This window comes from Sciurus vulgaris, assembly GCF_902686455.1.
Source record: "Sciurus vulgaris genome assembly, chromosome: X".
Classification (NCBI taxonomy): domain Eukaryota; kingdom Metazoa; phylum Chordata; class Mammalia; order Rodentia; family Sciuridae; genus Sciurus; species Sciurus vulgaris.
The window spans coordinates 33,506,733-33,525,101 of record NC_136471.1 but is presented as its reverse complement, the minus strand read 5'-3'; the positions used below and the strand labels follow the sequence as shown (position 1 = coordinate 33,525,101).

General features: G+C 38.2%; 1 protein-coding gene across 2 annotated transcripts in view; it reads left to right on the top strand.

Annotated features, from left to right (window-relative positions):
• Positions 1–18,369, top strand: part of DOCK11 (dedicator of cytokinesis 11) — a 184,681-nt gene that overhangs the window by 162,341 nt on the left and 3,971 nt on the right. For both annotated transcript variants that reach the window (XM_079123323.1, XM_079123324.1), the window contains 6 exons: positions 1,101–1,214; positions 2,094–2,240; positions 11,648–11,858; positions 12,231–12,421; positions 12,936–13,036; positions 14,323–14,461. In XM_079123323.1, coding sequence (XP_078979449.1) covers positions 1,101–1,214; positions 2,094–2,240; positions 11,648–11,858; positions 12,231–12,421; positions 12,936–13,036; positions 14,323–14,461 — 903 coding nt within the window. The remainder of the gene's footprint in view (positions 1–1,100; positions 1,215–2,093; positions 2,241–11,647; positions 11,859–12,230; positions 12,422–12,935; positions 13,037–14,322; positions 14,462–18,369) is intronic.

Sequence of the window (18,369 nt, the reverse complement as noted above, 5' to 3'; positions counted from 1 at the left end):
TCCTTCTTTCAGGGCATAAAATAATCAGTGTGGTTTTTACTAAACCATCACCTAAAAAAAAAGCTATCAGATTTCCATGTTGCCCTGGAAAGAAACAGAGTGATTCTGTTCTTTGCAGTTGACTGGGGACACTTAAAGTGCTGGCAGATAACAATGAGAAAGGTAAGAAGACGCCAGCAATAACCCTTATGAAGAGTTTATTTTTTTCAATTTGGCCTGCTGCATAATATATTGATAAAGGGTAGTTAATAAAGAGTAGTAGTTTAATAAACAGTTGTTGCTACCACCACTAAATAGGAATTTTTTTATATTCAAGTCTTATAGTTCACATCATAATTTCTACTGCTATTAAACTTGAAAAGGGGTGATTTAGGATTTAAGCTTTTTTTTTTACAAAAAGAAGTTTATTCTGAAATATAGCAGATAGTCTTTCATTATTGAAGAAGTTTCTCATTGTAAAAACACATTTAATATCAATTGGGTAGTATTCTAAACTCTAATATGACTGATCAAATTTGCTTATTTTGTCCTAGATTTTAGGTCTTCCTCTCTTTATAATATTCATGATGTATGTGGAGCAAGTATATGCAGCATGCCTGAAAAATTATAGTGACATCCAAGATTATATTAATAAGCTAGAATTAAATAACTAAATCAAGGCCATGTAGATGGCCAAGAATAGTCTATGAGACAAAAAATAAATTTGCCACTACCACTTCCATAAAATCAGTACAAATCCAAAGATTCCTAAGAAGCTTTGTAAGAGTTTCAAAATAAAGTTCCATTTTCTGGCTTATTTTTGGTGGTACTGAGGATCAAACCCAGATAATACAGTATTTTAAAAATATATATTGCCATTGACATGAATAAAATGAATCACGATGTTAATAAATTCAGTGTCATTTTAAATTCTACCCTTAGATCCCAATTTGTTGAAGACTTTTGTCTATTTGAGACAATGGGGCAGGAGGATGTGAATGGTGCCACAAAAATAATTTTAAAAAAGGAACATTGATGCTTTTTATTCTTGTGTATTCATCTTGAAGACATTTAGTGATTGACCAAGAGACAAATCTTGTTTATATATTCTCATTTTTCAGAAACTTACTCATGTTTATAGAACACTTCATGGAGCATATACAAAAATTTTGGAGGTTATGCACACAAAAAAAAGACTTTTGGGTACTTTCTTCCGAGTTGCCTTTTATGGTCAAGTAAGTATACTTTAGAGTTTTTTTTCTTATTAAACATTCACTTTTGGTTTATTACATTACTTTAGCAGCAGTTACTGACCCTAGATTCTGTCCTCATAGTGCCTATTACAGTAGCAAGGATCTTCTTTTGTAACTTTAAAGTTCATGTTGGTTCCTATTGAGATCATTAGATCAGAGTACAACATATAAGGTTTGGATTTCTCTTTCAGTTTCAGTTTCATTTTCTGTTATGCTTCTGATAAAGTATACGATAACTATCCAGTCATTAAAACTTTCAAATACAGGGCTGGGATTGTGGCTCAATGGTAGACCACTTGCCTAACATGTGTAAGGCACTGGGTTCATTCCTCAGCACCATATAAAAATAAGCAAATAAGCTAGGCATGGTGGCACACAGCTGTAATCCCAGTGAATGGAGGCTGAGACAGGAGGATTACAAGTTCAAATCCAGCCTCAGCAATTTAGCAAGACCCTGAGCAACTCAGCGAGACACTGTCTCTAAAATGTATAAAATGTCTGGGGAATGTGGCTCAGTGGTTAAGTGCCCCTGGGTTCAATCCCTGGTATGTACATACATACATGCAATAAAGGTATTGTGTCCATCTACAACAAAAAATATTTTAAAACTTTCAAATACAAAGCAGGTAATAAGCATAAAGGGAAGGAGGAAAGGCTATAGAAATATTTGGGCTAATGATATATTCATATGTTTGTGAATTTGAAAATTCTCATTTATTTGAAGGTAAAAAGTGAATATATGCATGCAGCTTTTAGTAATAGTATTTAAAATGTATTTCAAATATATTGTTATTTAGTAGGTAGTCTTTAAATGTTGTTTGCTCATTCAATTCATAAATTATTTCTTTAACTTTATAATAGTCTTTTTTTGAAGAAGAGGATGGAAAGGAGTACATCTATAAAGAACCAAAACTCACTGGCCTCTCAGAGATTTCCTTGAGACTTGTTAAACTTTATGGTGAAAAATTTGGTACAGAAAATGTCAAAATAATTCAGGATTCCGACAAGGTAACCTATGCCCTACATTTTGATATCATAATTTCTTAATTCTAGGCATGGAACATTGCTCCTTACTTTTACCTTTTTTAATTGGCAGAGGAGAAACATGGAAATAAAGACTTCCAGATAGTGAAAGAAAGTACAGGGGCTGGCCTGGGGGTGTAGCTCAGTAATAGTGCACTTACCTAACATGTATGAGGCCCTGAGTTCCATCCTTAGCACCACAAAAAAAGAAAAATAAAATTAGGAAAAGAAAAGATAAGGAGGGCATGGAGGTTCACACCTGTAACGCCAGATATTTGGGAAACTGAGACAGGAGGATCACAAGTTCCAGGCCAGTCTGGGCATTTTAGCAAGATCCTGTCTCAAAACAGGAGTGAGGATATAGATCATTAGTAAAATCCTTGTCCCCTGCTTCTATCCAAGGAACAAAAAAGAAAGAGGCTTCAGAGTCAGAAAGACCAGAATTCAAATCCCTGTTCCTTTTTACTTGCCCATTGCATGACCATGGTGAAGTACTTGATCCCTCTCTGCTTCATTTATCTCATTAATCAGTTGGAGATGATAACAGTACCTTCCTTAGGGGGTTGTTTTACAGATTAAATGAGTTAATATATAAAAATTAATTTGAATTCCTTGCAAAAGTACCCAGAAACCACTCGTGCGAAGGAACTCATGCAAGAGATTTTATTAAGTGGACGGGCAGTGTCTGCCCGCAGGGTGAGAGAGAGAGAGAGAGTGAGAATGAATGAGAGAGAGAAAGTGAGTGAGAGTGAGGAGGAGAGAGAGCGTGAGTAAGAGAGAGAGAGAGAGAGTGGTGGTGGAGCTATTCTTAAGTAGTGGAATTCCATGGGCTAATAACAACAGACCAATGACTGACTAGGGAATTTACAGGCTAACAATCTGAACTAATGACTGCCCAGAATGTTCATGGGCTGAAGAGTGGACCAATGGCTAGCTACGATGTTTGCAGACTGACTATCTGGGTTGTAAAATGGTATTGGGGGGGCGGTGCTTAATACTGGCGGCAGCAAAATAGTAGGTCTGATGCCAGTATTCCTCCCTTTTTGTTTTTGTAGATACCAGGAGTGGAACAATGGTCCTTCTTCTGTAGCTTCTTCCTGCTGGATAGGGGTGAAGAGTCTCATTCCTGTTTAAAAAACGGGGGGTGGGAGGGCTTTAGGTGGGAGCACAGTTTTGGAACTAGAGGTGTCAATAGTGAATCATAGGTCTTGCCTTTGGGTGTCAGGGACGGCTGGTAGTCTTGAAGGAGAAGCAGCTGATTGATTGGTTAGTGAACTTGTGTGTGTCTGCCAGCTCCAGAACTTGTGTATCTGACCTTGTAGGAACTTCTGTAGGTAATTTAGCAGGCATGGTCCTGTTTAGGAAGATCTGTAGACCTTAAAATGACCCAAAATATCTGACTCTGGTAGTTTCTCTTGATGGTTATCAGGCACTCCTGCATAAGAATCTCTTTAGTAGCGTGTAGTCTTACTTATTCTTGGGGCAAACACGAGTGTAGGTCTTAAGTTACATTTAACTATTTTTTCTTCTTTTAAATGCCTAGGAATGGCTGTGTTTCAGTTTTAACTGTTTTGCTAGGTGTTCACGATCAAGCTGGTCAAATTGACCTTGATCTTTTCTGTTGTTAAGGGTCAGCTGAGTTCTCCAGGGGTTACCCGTGGAGAATTTAGAGCAGCGTCTTAGCTCCTTTAGTGCCATCTGCTAGGTAGGGTCTCCTTGATGATGTGGCTTCCTTTGGAAGAATCAGGGATGTCTCCCTTTTTCAATGACCCTCCTCTTTGCAGCAGGTGCACTGATTGGCTTTTCGTCCTCTAGTGGTCTCATTAATCTCCCTGATCAGGAGATCGTATGGGCCAGAGTTGCAAAACTCCTTAGAGAAATTCTCCCATTCCCTGAGTTCAGGCTGACTCAGAGGGCAAGAGTCAAATACTGGGTTTCTTGGCCCTTTTGTGTTAATCTTGATCTTAAACTTGATCTTAAACATCCAGCAAGCCAGTGTCACCAGTCATAAGAGTACTGGGTTTTAATGTTTATGACTTTACAGTTATTTACCCCCTTTTATTTAATTTGGGTCTATATTATCTGTCCTATAGGTGATAGCTTATTATAGGTTGTTTGTTCTTGAAGTAGTACTTCTGCAAAACATTAATCAGGCAACAGTTATAGAGTTTACAAGGAAAATACAAAGTGGAATTAACAATAGTAAAAGCATTTAGTTTGTATAATAGCTATCTTGAATTTTGGCTGAGGTATACATTATATCCCCTGTTTGAGATCACAGTAATTTTATAACAAAAAAAATATTTTGAATGTGACTTTAAATGAGCTGAAGTCTGGCTTATTTTGGAGGCATTCTGACATGCAGCAGGGTGGGAGGCAGATTCTTATTTCAGGTAAGGCAGGGCTCTTTACAAATCTTAGGTAAAGTGTTCTAGTTCTGAAGTTGATCTTTGCCTCCTCCTTAAACATCATTTTACAAAGTTTACTTGTATTGTTTTCTGAGTCTATGTGAATGTTAGTTAACACAATGACATTACATCCAAAACATAAATCAAGGAAAGGCTGAGAGAGCTTTTAACGTTCCTTTTGTGTAGCAAAGTGGCAAAATACTTTCATGTTTCAGGATATTAACCTTTAAACAAATCAGGCTCTAACAGGTCCTGTTATAGAACATTAAATGATATAAATAAATCCACAATACTATTCTTTTTTTTTTTTTTTTTTTGTGGTACTGGGGATTGAACCCAGGGCCTTGTGCTTGCGAGGCAGGCACTCTACCAACTGAGCCACATCCCCAGCCCCACAATACTATTCTTATTGACACAAAGAAGGTTGAGAATGAAGAGAAGGTTTGAACATAGGGAATCTCTGCCTGTTTGTTGCTGTGGTGACAGAAGTTATATAAGTCCCATTTTCCAGCCAACAGGAGTCATCATCTAACTTATATTGGGGTCAGATTGTGTTGAAATAGAAAATGAACCTGCGAGGTTTGAGAACTGGAGTCAATGGAGAAGTCAAATGCTTTTGAGGAAACAGCCAAGTGGGTGGGGGTTGCAGAGAATTTTAGATTGGGCAGAACCCATGGCTAAGAGTTCTCAGGAGCCTGGAGAAAGGAAACAGGAGAGGAAGGAGCATCCCCACAACCTCTCTGATTTGCCACGTAGGAGCAGACCATCAGTGAGAGTCGTCACCATCCCTAATAGGTCTGCGGCCAAAGTACTGGGGTTTTCATAGAGGGTGAGAGAGAGAGAGAGAGAGAGTGTTTTCAGGGCCACCATAGAAGAGCTCTGAGAACTCACCACCAGTAGAGGAAAGGCTGTCCCAAGTGGTGGGCCGGGAGGTCAGCAACAGCAAGAGGCAGAAACACCCTATGGTGGATATTGGCCAGAGAGAAGGGGGCACAGTCCAGGGGCTCAGATCCCTGTGTGGGGAGAGCCAGCAGGGAATGACTGTGGATCCCATTCCGGGTTTCATCACAGAAAGACTTTCCTACCCAGAAACATTTTCTTCTCCCTTCTACTAAATATATTTTTGTACCCAGAACCTTTTATTTTTCTTTCCTGTATGTTGACCCCACCTTGTTCACATTCTGAAACAACTCTTATGAAATTTCTGAATTTAGATAAATTAGTCCATTTTATTAAATAGCATTTTACCTTTGTAAATTAATCAGATGTCTCTAACACATTTGAGTAATCCCATATATGTCAAATCTAATTCACTCATCTTATTGTAAAAACCCAAGATATCAGACAAGTGTATTGAACAGTATCTGCCGTCCCTTTCCTGTGGAAGAAAAATTCTAGAAACAATTTGATATTAGGCATTTTATAAACATCAACATTTTATTAGTTTGACTACCTAGAGAGACTTGTATGTTAAGTAATTTTAAAGACATTTTACCTTCATTTGTTTGCCCAATTTAAATTGAACCCTTTTAAATCACATGAATTAAAGGTATCTGGATCCATTTTTTAAATTTTAATTTTATGAGTACTTGTTATTTATGTCAATTTTGTTATGTACATACATAGACAACATGACTTTAGACAACATGAATACACATAGCACAAAAGCAAAGGCCTTGTAGCTTTTTGTAGTGAATCTCCATTGCAATGTAATAGATGTTCAAAAGTAACTGTAGAGTTGAATAAAAACAGAACAGATCAAAAAACCATTAACCTAGGTATGTAGGATCAAAATTGTGAGCTTGAAAAATATAGCATTTAAGGAAAAAAAAAAAAAACGAGTTCTAGAAGAAAAAATGATAATGACCATTAATTATAGCATGAGAGTGAGAAAGAGAAAGGCAGAGAGAGGGGATGAGAGGGAAAGAGAGAGAGATAGAGAGAAAGTTTGGGTTTGCAGGAAGATCAAAGATAATGTAGGGAAATCTCTTTCCATTTCCCTGAGTGCTCTCAGAAATTAAAATGATCCCTAAAAATGTTGGGATCTAAAGTGCCATTTGGTTTGAGGTCCAGGTGAGGCGGAGGGACTCTTAAATTAACTAAGAGGCAACCCAGTGGGGTATGGGTGAGTATTGAAAGTGAGCTGCCCATTTTGAGAGAGGAATTGGTGAATATAGAGGCAAGGCATCTATCAGCCCCCCAGGAATCACCCAAGTGAAGGAGGAGTTATCCATGGAGTTGTCACTACCAGGGAGTCATCACTACCATTAGATAAACGTCAAGGCTAAACCTGTAGGGGTGCCCAGGTGCCCGAGTGCCCAGCGCGGGTTCTTTCAAAAAGACAAAAATGTCATAGAGATAATGTAGGACTGGAGTAGTTCTCACAAGAGGCAGTCCTCTTAGGGAAGAGTACCCGTCAGTCTGGAACTTTCCCGCCTCTGAGGAAAGAGTCCCCCAGTATTAAGTATGAGGATTCAGCTGTAGTAGCAAGAACCATGGCTGGGGATTCCCCTGAACCACAGAGAGCCTCTGGGTGCCAGATGCTTGATGGTCAATTCCCAGGTAACCAAAAGCCAGGGAGAAGCCTGTGTCTGGATGTGGAGGAGAGTGTCCAGGCAAATGGAAGGTGAGACCATCGTCTGGGGGGTGTAGTCTGGGGTGACAGATGGGATTCCACTTGCCTAAGTGGTGGTAGAAGAGCCCATTCAAGTCACAGCACCAATGAAAGTACCCAGAAACCACTCTGGATGCGAGAACTCACACAAGAGATTTTATTAAGTGGACAGGCAAGAGTGTCTGTCCACAGGGTGAGAGAAAGAGAAAGAAAGCAGTGAGAGTGAGGAGAGAGAGAGCAAATGAGAAAGAGAGAATGGCGCTGGAGCTATTCTTAAGTAGTGGAATTTCACGGGCTAATAACAACGGACCAGTGACTGACTAGGGAGTTTGTGGGCTAACAATCTGGACCAATGACTGCTGACAATGTTCACAGGCTGGTGAGAGGACCAGTGGCTGACTAGGATGTTCGTAGACTGATGATCTGGGTTGTAAAATGGTGTTGGGGGGGCAGAATAGTGGCGGCAGCAAAATAGCAGATCTGATGCCAATACCTTATACATAAAAAGCATTCACTAATAATAATGGAAGCTAGAATGCTTAATAAGGTTTAGCTATTGTTTATGTGAACATCATCATGATTCTTTGAATTACATACTTCATGATTAATATCATGTTAGGTCAGAATTTTATTCTGAAATTTCCCTAGTTTAGTAATAGTGATTCTAGATATATTTAAAATGAAGTAGGCTTAGGAGATGCTTTGGATCTTGCCCCAAAGATTATCCATCCCACTAGGTCCTGCTAAAGCTGTGTAAGAAAGGTTCTGATATGGAGGGCCCTTTTGGAGGAAATGCATAGTTCCCTATGATACACAGCACTTTGAAAAAACAGTAGGATACCTGACTGTCTTTAGTTGCCATGGGTGTGCCCAGGACAAGAGCTAATTTTTAAGGTAGGAAGGACTCATACAGTTTAGAATTTGTAACTACAGCAGTGTTTACTGAGTGACTGATGTGCTCAGTGCTATACCATGCACTTTAAACCTAGTAGGCAACACTACCAGAATGAAAAGCCCTTTGCAATCATAAAGGCACTTCATTGTATACCATGATAATCATCACGTTGTAGATTTAAATATATCTTCTGGAAATGGATTTATCTTGAACATATGCTTAAAGACATTTACAATAGATTTGCTGGTAGGTTCAAAATTAGTATTTGGCAAAAACTCTGATTCTTTCCTTATTAGTTTCACTATTTTGTATTGTTTTACCAATTTAAGATGATTTCTTTTCCTTGCAGCCAGGTAGTCTTAGCTTGCTCCCACACTATTGAGCACTATAAATGGAAAGGTAATGGAGAACCAGGCTTTCTTAATTTACCTTTATTAAAACTGTACTAGGAATTGAACCCAGGGCCTTATACATACTGGGGAAGCTCTCTGACTCTGAGCTTCATCCCCAGCCCCCAGAGCCAGGCTTCCTGAACAATATGCATTTTTCTCTTTTTATCCCACCTCTGAAAATCTGCCCCCAAATGCTGGTGACAAACCACCAACAGGCTGCTGGAGTTCTGTCATTGTTATGCACAATATTCTGTTCATTTCCTATAGGCAACACACATCATATATAGTTCTTTCTTTTAAAAATTACTATCAGAGCCAGGTATGAGGCTAAGGCAGGAGACTAGCAACGTCGAGGCTAGCCTTAGCAACTTAACAAGACCATGTCACAAAATAAAAACAAAGGACTGGGGATGTACTTCAGTGGTAGAGAACCCATAGTTTCAATCCCCAGTTCCACCACTACCACACACACAAAAAATACAATTAGCTCTTCTGACCTGTGGGGTTCCATATCCATGGAGTCAACCAACCATGCACCAAAAGTATTAAAAAAGACTCTATCTGTACTGAGCATGAACAGTTTTATTTCTTGTCATTATTCCTTAAACATTACAGTATAACAAACATTTGCATAACATTGTCATTGTATTAGTCTAATCTAGAAATGACTTAAAGTGTACAGGAGGGTGTTATATGATTTACATGCAAATATTATTCCCTTTTATATGAGGAACTTGTTTTCCTTACTATATGGAAATAAAATGTATGAGAAATTCTTTTACCTTGCCAAAGAACAAAATCTGCTTAAGGATAGGCAATATCAAATACTCCTTTAAAAGAGGAGACTGGCATTATTTTTCAATATTTTAAATATATGTGTCTTTAAGCCTTATAATTTCACTTAAAATTTTATCTCATAGATGTACACACATAAGAATATATGTTATATTTCTGTTCACTGATGCAGAATTTATATAGAAAAACCTGGAAGCACTCTAAATGTCCATATAGCTAAATAAATGATGGCATTACCCATATAATGGATATACTCACCTAACCGTTTAAAAAATGAAAGATTTATAAGTATCAATATGAACCCAAAAAGATGTGTTATGAAAGGGAAAAAAGAGGTGTGATGTAGGACCGTGTGGATAGTATGACACATTCATATAAGATCTGGATATTCACATATACAAAGTGAGGAATTTTCAGGAATTATTATACAAAATTGTTAGTCATGGTTACCCCTGAGGAATAGGACCATAGTTTTGACTGTAAAGAAATAGGTTTTGCTATTTGCATATACCGTGTCCTATTTGAATCTGTGTGTGTGTGTGTGTGTAATTGAAAATATATATGAACTTCTTAAGGTCAGACATCAGACTTGACCTCTTTTTATTTCCCTTTTATGCTTTGTTTTAGCCAGGTAATTGCCATTAGATTCTCCTCAGGTCTCTCTGGTGAACTCTAGCTTTTTTTCTTTTTAATGAGAGAGAAAAGAAAATTGACATTTCTGGAGACAGGCAAACAGTAGAATGGATTTGGAGAAGTTAAAATATTCTAAGAAATTTACTCTATCTTCGCCATCCTTCTGTATATGTGGGGGGTAGAGGGAAGAGGGATACAGAAACTGTTTTGTGTGTGTGTGTTCTTTTTTCTGGAGGGAGGGCAAGTATATTGATCAAGGCAGATATAGTTGGAAAATAATCCTGGACACTGTCTGGAGTTAATGAAAAGATGCTTAGGAGGGTTTGAGAGTCCACAGATGAAGCTCCAACAGGGACAATGCTGGGATTTACATCCAGCAGCATGGAATTTAGACCACTCATGGAATGTTCCACAACTACAGCTCAAGGGATTTTTGTTGTGGTAGTGGTGTTTGTTTTTAAAGTGCTAGGGATGGAACCCAGATCCTCATGTATACTAAGTAAGCACACTACCACTGAACTATACCCCGACACTACATCCTAGACTTTTATGGATCTGAAGTAGAATCATTGTTTTCTTGTGGTCCCCTTCCTCCATAGGATAGGATTAAAATAATTCAGTCAAGAGTACCAACTTATAATTTCCAGCATTGCTTGTGAATATCCAAATTAATAAGCTTTTCTTTAGGGCAATCAGATAAGATATATTGAAATCCTTAAAACCATGTAAATCTGGGGCTGGGGAGATAGCCCAGTCAGTAGAGTGCTTGCCTTGTAAGCACAAGGCCCTGGGTTCAATCCCCAGCACCTCCCCCCCCCAAAAAAAACCATGTAAATCTTTTAAGATGTTCCTTTTCTAGGAAATTATCCTAAGGAAAAATCAGAAAAAAAAAATATAGTTTCAAATTCAAGAATATTCATCAAAACATTATTTGTAATAACAAAAAGATGGAAAACCAACTTGCTTTATTAATAAGGGCATAGTTCAACAAATCATGTGTATCCATTAAAGATGTCAGCCAACTGTGGTGGCACACATCAGTAATACCAGTGATTTGGGAGTCTGAAGCAGGAGAATGACAAGTTCAAGACCAGCCTCAGCAACTTAATGAGGCCCTAAGTCACTTAAGTGAGATATTTTCTTAAAAGAAAATTTGGGGATGTGGCTCAGTGATAAGTGTACCCTGGATTCGGTCCCCGGTATCAGACACACACACACAGAGTCATCAATGACTCCAGTATAGAACTAAAATATTTTTATTGATGTAGAATTCATATAATGCACAATTAAGCATTTTAAAATATTTTAAGGAGTCAGATGACAAAAAATGTTCAGTATGATGTCAGATTTCTGAATATATATACATAGGGAAAAGAGGATGAAAATGTGTATAATGGTCATTGCTGGATGATAGGATTATGGTAATTTTTATTTTCTTCCTACATTCTGTAGTCTCCAAATGGGTTTATGTAACTTCTTCATAATCAGAAATAGATGAGCCTTAAAAAGGAGCAAAAATCTCTTCCAGGTGTGTACTCAATTGGAAGCATGATCATAATGGCAGTGTTTCTCATATGATCTCAAAGGAATAATAACCTACATTTCCTTTTCCCTTCCATTGAATCAAAAAATTAAGCACTTGTCTTATTTTATAGGTAAATGCCAAAGACCTTGATCCAAAATATGCTCATATTCAAGTCACTTATGTGAAACCCTACTTTGATGACAAAGAACTCACAGAAAGAAAGACTGAGTTTGAAAGAAATCATAATATCAACAGATTTGTTTTTGAAGCTCCTTATACTTTATCAGGCAAGAAGCAAGGTTGTATAGAAGAACAGTGTAAACGCCGTACCATCTTGACTAGTAAGTAGGACATTTCATGTTAACTTCTTATTTGTCTTGGTCCTTCTTGATAAACACAAGTACCATCTGGCCAGCAGGAACTTGTAACTGAAATTTTAATCATATGTTGTTTTACTGTTCAGTTACAAGTTTATACAAACATGTCCTTGTGATAAACCATCATTTTCCCATATGTCATTCATGATTGCTTAGACATGTCTCAAACAGAATTTATCCCTCAATCCTGAAGCAGTAGGTTCTATATAATACCTTATGCATATTCTACAAAAAAAAAGCATGGGGAGAATTAAGCACAATGAATTTTTTCCTTTAAATCAACTATTTGAATTTGATTTTCTAAACTTAGTAAATCAATCTTAACATTTTTAATAGCTTCAAATTCGTTTCCCTATGTGAAGAAGAGAATTCCAATAAACTCTGAACAGCAGATTAATTTAAAGCCAATTGATGTTGCTACTGATGAAATAAAAGACAGAACTGCAGAGCTGCAAAAGCTTTGCTCCTCTGCTGATGTGGACATGATTCAGCTTCAACTCAAGTTACAGGGCTGTGTTTCTGTGCAGGTAAGTTGTATTAAATGTTTCCTAATGTTTCTCTTGCTTTCACACAGGCATAGAGAAAGCATTAATTGTTGTGTGTTATGCTCTCATGAGTGCAAAAACCTATATAATTTATTAACTTAATGAAGAAATTATGTTTAATTTCTATAAATGTCCATAATATAAAAGGACTTTAACACAAATCCCTCTGACTAACCAAGTCCTATATTTACATATCAGAAATCATTAACTAATTTAAGTAGTGTATCATCTTTCCAGATTATTTGCTTTAGTTAATGATTTTTCACATAAACTTGTTGTAAACATAATAAATACATTTCTCAGGTATAAGTTTTTTATGGTTTTGTCATGTTTTTGGTGATGGGGATAGAAGCCAGAGCCTTGTGCATGCTGGACAAACAGTCTATGACTGAGCCATGTTCCCAGCCCTTGAGATTTTTAATAAAAAGGAGAAATTCAAAAACTTCTTTTGATTGCATGCTGGTAATTCTCTCATTTTTCTCCTTTTGTAATTTAGGTCAATGCTGGTCCATTAGCATATGCAAGGGCTTTCTTAAATGACAGTCAAGCCATCAAGTATCCACCTAAGAAAGTAAATGAGTTGAAAGACATGTTTAGGTAAGTGTTGAGTAGTTTTTAGATTAGACATTTATTCTTTTCCTTGTTTTCTTCTAACAACAACAACAAAGTATTTACCAAACAATACCCCTACAAGAAAAGGACATTCTCTGTGTACTTTTGCAATAGCTAAGTGACCTCCGGATGCTACTTTTAATAGTGAGGAAATACATGATCTGTTTCATGCTACAGGATATTAACAATGCCCCAGTGACCCAAGAGATTAAATGTGCCAACTGGTTTTATTGCTTTGGATATTTTAAGTGACACAAACACAAACCTACATTCATTGTGTGATTTCCTTCTTTGCCCGATTGACCTTGTGTTATAGCATTTCAGACCATTTAGGGTAGAAGTAAAAGTGGGGCTGGAAGGGTGGCAGAGGCTTATTCCTATTCTGTATTCTTGCTTTCACTTGGATTCTGCCAGTCTAGGACATACAATATCTTGTGTGCATTGAGCAACCCTGTATGCTAAGGTATGTCTGAATGAACCTTACATTAGAAAATCTGCTGAATTTATAATAAGGGTTTACATTAAGGAAAAGAAAAATAGTTGAATCGAACAGACTAAGGATAAATATGATAACCTATCTACTCATCTGCTCCTGACATGTCATGCTCTTTTCCTGTCTCTGTGTTACCAACTATTTCAGGTTGCAGAGTAACCAGTAGTCATTCATTCACCAATATATATTAATAATACCTGCCTGGATCATACAAAAGACTGTACTAGTTGCTCTGATAGGGATATAAACCTATGGGCAATGAGGCACTTTGTCTCCTAAGACATACATTCTAATTGTGGACATTAAACAAAAACACATGATGAAATAATGAACCTTTATGTTAAGTCCTGAACTCCCTATCCCCAATCTTGACAGCCCAAGAAATATACTTCACACCTATAGCTTCTAACACTGTACTAGGCACATAGTAAACTGAAAATAAATTCTTTTTGAATTAATGACTTACTGTCTGCAGGTACAAACTAATGTTAACACAACTTGAGCTACATAATAGCAGGTAAATAACTGAGCAAGCAGGCTTCCTAGAGGATATATGCTTTGAGCAGATTTAAAAGAAGATACGAAATCAGGGCAGAGGTGGAAAAGGAGAAAGTATTGCAAACTTTGGATGTGACATTAACAAGTGCACAGTGAGAAAATACAGAATTCTATTGTTCCTTCTGGGCAAGCCATGGTTAAACTGAATTATGAAATTGATTGTCAGTGAGACTTGCTAAAAATAAATAATGAAACCCTTATCTTTGATGTCCATCCACAGGAAATTCATACAAGCATGCAGCATTGCACTTGAACTGAATGAGCGGCTAATTAAAGAGGATCAAATTGAGTACCACGAAGGACTAAAGTCAAATTTCAGAGACATGGTGAAAGAATTGTCTGAAATTATTCATGAGCAGGCAAGTATTAAGACTGGTTTGAAATAAAAACATGATCTGGAGTTCCTAAAGTCTTACTTGGCAAAATCTATTAGTTTGAAATGTTTTACCTTAAAATGATTCATTCTGTACTTTAAACTTCATTCATGTTCTCTGCAATCAAAGTTGAATCAATTATTTTAAACTGTTACTGAAGCAATTATTAGTAATAAATCATCAGAGAAAGAGAGAGAGAGAAAAGCCAAGTGGAAAGAGATTATCCCCAATGGGGGAATACCATCAAAATAAAAGACCAGTGAAGTAGAAGCAGGGGATTGATGAGGGAGGGATGAGGGACAAGATAAGGGAAGAAGAGTGGAATGAATTTGATCTAACTTCCCTATGTACATACATGATACACCACAGTGAATCCCCCCATTATATATATCCACAAGACACTGTAAAAAAAAAAAAAAAAAAAACTAGAGAAAAAGGAAAGAGAAGGGAAAAGGGGAAGTGCTGGGGACTGAATGAGAACAAATTATACTTCATCCTCTGAACTGCTCTGATGCTGAATACCCTTAACTGTCCACACCCCACCTGGTAAAAAACAAGGACTTTGGGTCACTTCCCCCAATTTTTCCCTCTTTCAGCTGGAAGTAGCTTGGAGATGTTGTCGCCTTTATTTCCATAGAAATGGAATGTAGAAGTGGACAATGGGAAAAAGTAACAATATCCACTTTATGCTTTGAATATAGCCCTTGCTGCTCTGCCAGTGCAACTTATTTTTAAAACAGACATGTTTCTTTCTCTTCTTTCCCTGCTCCTCCCTAATCTCAGGGGAAACAAGATTACCTTTCTTTCCCATTTTAGGCAGATTTGTCTGTCCTAGAGTACTCACCCACCATAGGAATGAAGTAATCTAGACTTTGGGGATGGTACTAGAAGATCTCATAAATGATTATCTCCCAAATTAACAAATTAATTTCAACTCCAATAGAAAACAAATGGAATGTAGGCTTTGAATCACCTCTTTAAAAGCCTCCTGTTCCTGCTGAAGGGCAGAATCATAGCTTCTGGGACAAGAGTCCATGTTTCTCCTTTGCTAGCCAAGCAATAAACCTTTTTCAAAAACAAATTATACTCCATGCTTTTATAATTATGTCAAATGAATCCTAACATAACTAAAAGAACCAATAAAATTTAAAAAATAAAAGTTTAAAAAAAGATGCAAGCAAGGTACAGTGGTACATGCCTATAATCCCAGTGGCTCAGGAGACTGAGGCAGGAGCGTCTCTAGTTCAAAGCCAATCTCAGCAACTTAGCGAGACCCTATCTCTAAATAAAATTATTAAAAAGGGCTGGGGATGTGGCTCAGTGGTTGAGTGCCCCTGGGTTCAATCCCCAATAGCAAAAAAAAAAAAAAAAAGATACAATCCCCAAGAGTTCACCCCCGGTGACCCAACTTCTGCAACCACACCTCATGGGCCCAGAGTTACACACACCACAATTCCTTTCAAATTAGTATGGACCAATTATGTTACAGCTCTTTTATAATCTAGTCATCTCACCTCAATATTCCTGCATTAACAGGAGCTTTGGGGGCAACACCTCTTTTCAAACCATAACAGATCTCTGTAAGAACCCAGAAACTACTCCAGATGTGGGAACTCACATAAGAGAGTTTATTAAGCAAACAAGCAGAGTGTCTCCCTGCAGGGTAAGAGAGACAATGAGAGGAAGAGAGAAAGAGAGAGAAACGGAGGAGAGAGCATGAAAGTGAGGAGAGGAGAGAGAGAGAAAATGGCAGGGAGCTATCCTTAATCAGTCAAATTCCGCGGGTTAACGGGACCAATAACGGAGGATACTTGCAAGCTGACTGATGAACCAATAGCTAGCTAGCTAGGATGTTCACAGACTGACAAGTCGTTGGGAGGTGGGGAAATGACTACAGCAGAAAGGGCGGGGGAGCAGCTTTATATTATATTAATCTCTAGCACCAAAATTAAAAAGGAAAGAAATTAGCTGGGTGCAGTGGCACATGCCTTTATTCCCAGTGGCTCTGGAAGCAGAGGCAGAAGGATCACAAGTTCAAAGCCAGCCTTAGCAATTTAGTGAGACCTTTTCTCTAAATAAAATATTAAAAAGGGCTGGGGATGTGTCTCAGTGCTTAAGCACCTCTGGGTTCACTCCTTGGCGCACACACAAAAAAATTAAAATCGTTAAAAGAAATAAGATGGGTATGGTGGCACACGTCTGTAATCACAGCTGCTCAGGAGGCTGAGACAAGAGGACCACAAGTTCAAGGCCAGCCTCAACAATTTAGATAAGCCATCAAGAACTTAGTGAAAACTTGTCTCAAAATAAAAACTGCTGGGGATATAGTTCAGTGGTTAAGCACCCCTGACTTCAATACCTAGTACCAATAAATAAATAAACAAGGACAATTATAACATTTCAGGGAATATACGTTCCTTTTGGGTGGGGGCATGGGTACTGTGAACCTAGAGGCACTTTTCCACTGAGCCACAGCCCCGGCCCTTTTTGTTTTAGATTTTGAGATAGGGTCTGGCCAAGTTGCTGAGGCTGACTTCAAGTTTGCAATCCTCCTGCCTCAGGCTCCAGTCACTGGGATTATAGACTATGGCACCCAAACAGGGAGTATATATTCTTAAGGCCGGCCCTGAAATGAAGAATTTCATTTGTCCTAGAATCAGCATTGCAGTACTGGGGATTGAACCTAGGGCCTTGTATTTGTGAGGCAAGCACTCTACCAACTGAGCTATATCCCCAGTCCTAGAATCAGCATTTCAGTGATTGCTTGAAGGCAGTTACCTGCTGTGGGAAACTGTCACACAAATGGTGGGCTTACAAATACACCCAGTGCTTGGTAACCAAGGAACTGTGGTACAACGATGAGGAAAACCAGAGAAGGGACGCTAGGACAACAAAAAGCTAGTCAAATTTTCAGTGAAATTCTGAGTTTATTTTGTTTGCTTTTTCTTAGGGCTGTGGGAAGTCAGGTGCGGTGGTACACACTGTAATCAATTCCCAGTACTGCTAAAAGGAAAGGGCTGCAGGAAATTTAATCACAGTTAGCCCAAGGTTGCACTGAATGATGAGATTTCTACTTCATTTCCAACCATTGTCATCTCAGTACCAGGAATCAGTCAACCAGACTTTCATCATCCCATATATTTAATGAGTCCAGTCACTCCAATCTCTTATGTATCCATTCTTTTTTTAAAAATTTACTTTTATTGTAAGCAAATGGGATACATCTTGTTTCTCTGTTTGTTCATGAAGTAGAGGCATACCATTTGTGTAATCATACATTTACATAGGGTAATGGTCATTCTGTTATTTTTTCCTTCCCCCCACCCCTCCCACTCCTCCCACCCCTCTTTTCCCTCTATACAGTTCCTCCTTCCTCCATTCTTGCTTCCCTCCCACCCCCCATTATGTGTCATCATCTGCTTATCTTGATGGCTGGAAATCTCTTTCTTTGGTACCAGGGATTGAACCCAGGGATGCTTAACCACTGAGGCACATCCCCAGTTATAAATTTAGAGACAGGGTCTTACTAAGTTGCTGAGTCTGGCTTTGAATCCTCCTGCCATAGCTTCCAGCATCCCTGGGATTATAAGCATGCTGTACCACGCTCAGAGATTGCTGGAAATCCTGTTGGCTTGATCCAGGAATCCGCATTCTGCATCTTCTTGACCGACTTAGGAATGAGTACAAACAGCTCCAAGTCATCCCTTTACTGATAGCTTTGAGAGGCTCCTTTTTCCTTTCTTCCCAAACCATCCATGTAATCAGGACTACGAAAGTGGGGAAGCTTTACCATCTGTACCTCAAGCTCATCCCTGAGAACAATGGGTTGTACCTATCTTCAACATCACCATTCTGAAGTATATACTGTCATCAAATAGACTACAAAATTGGTT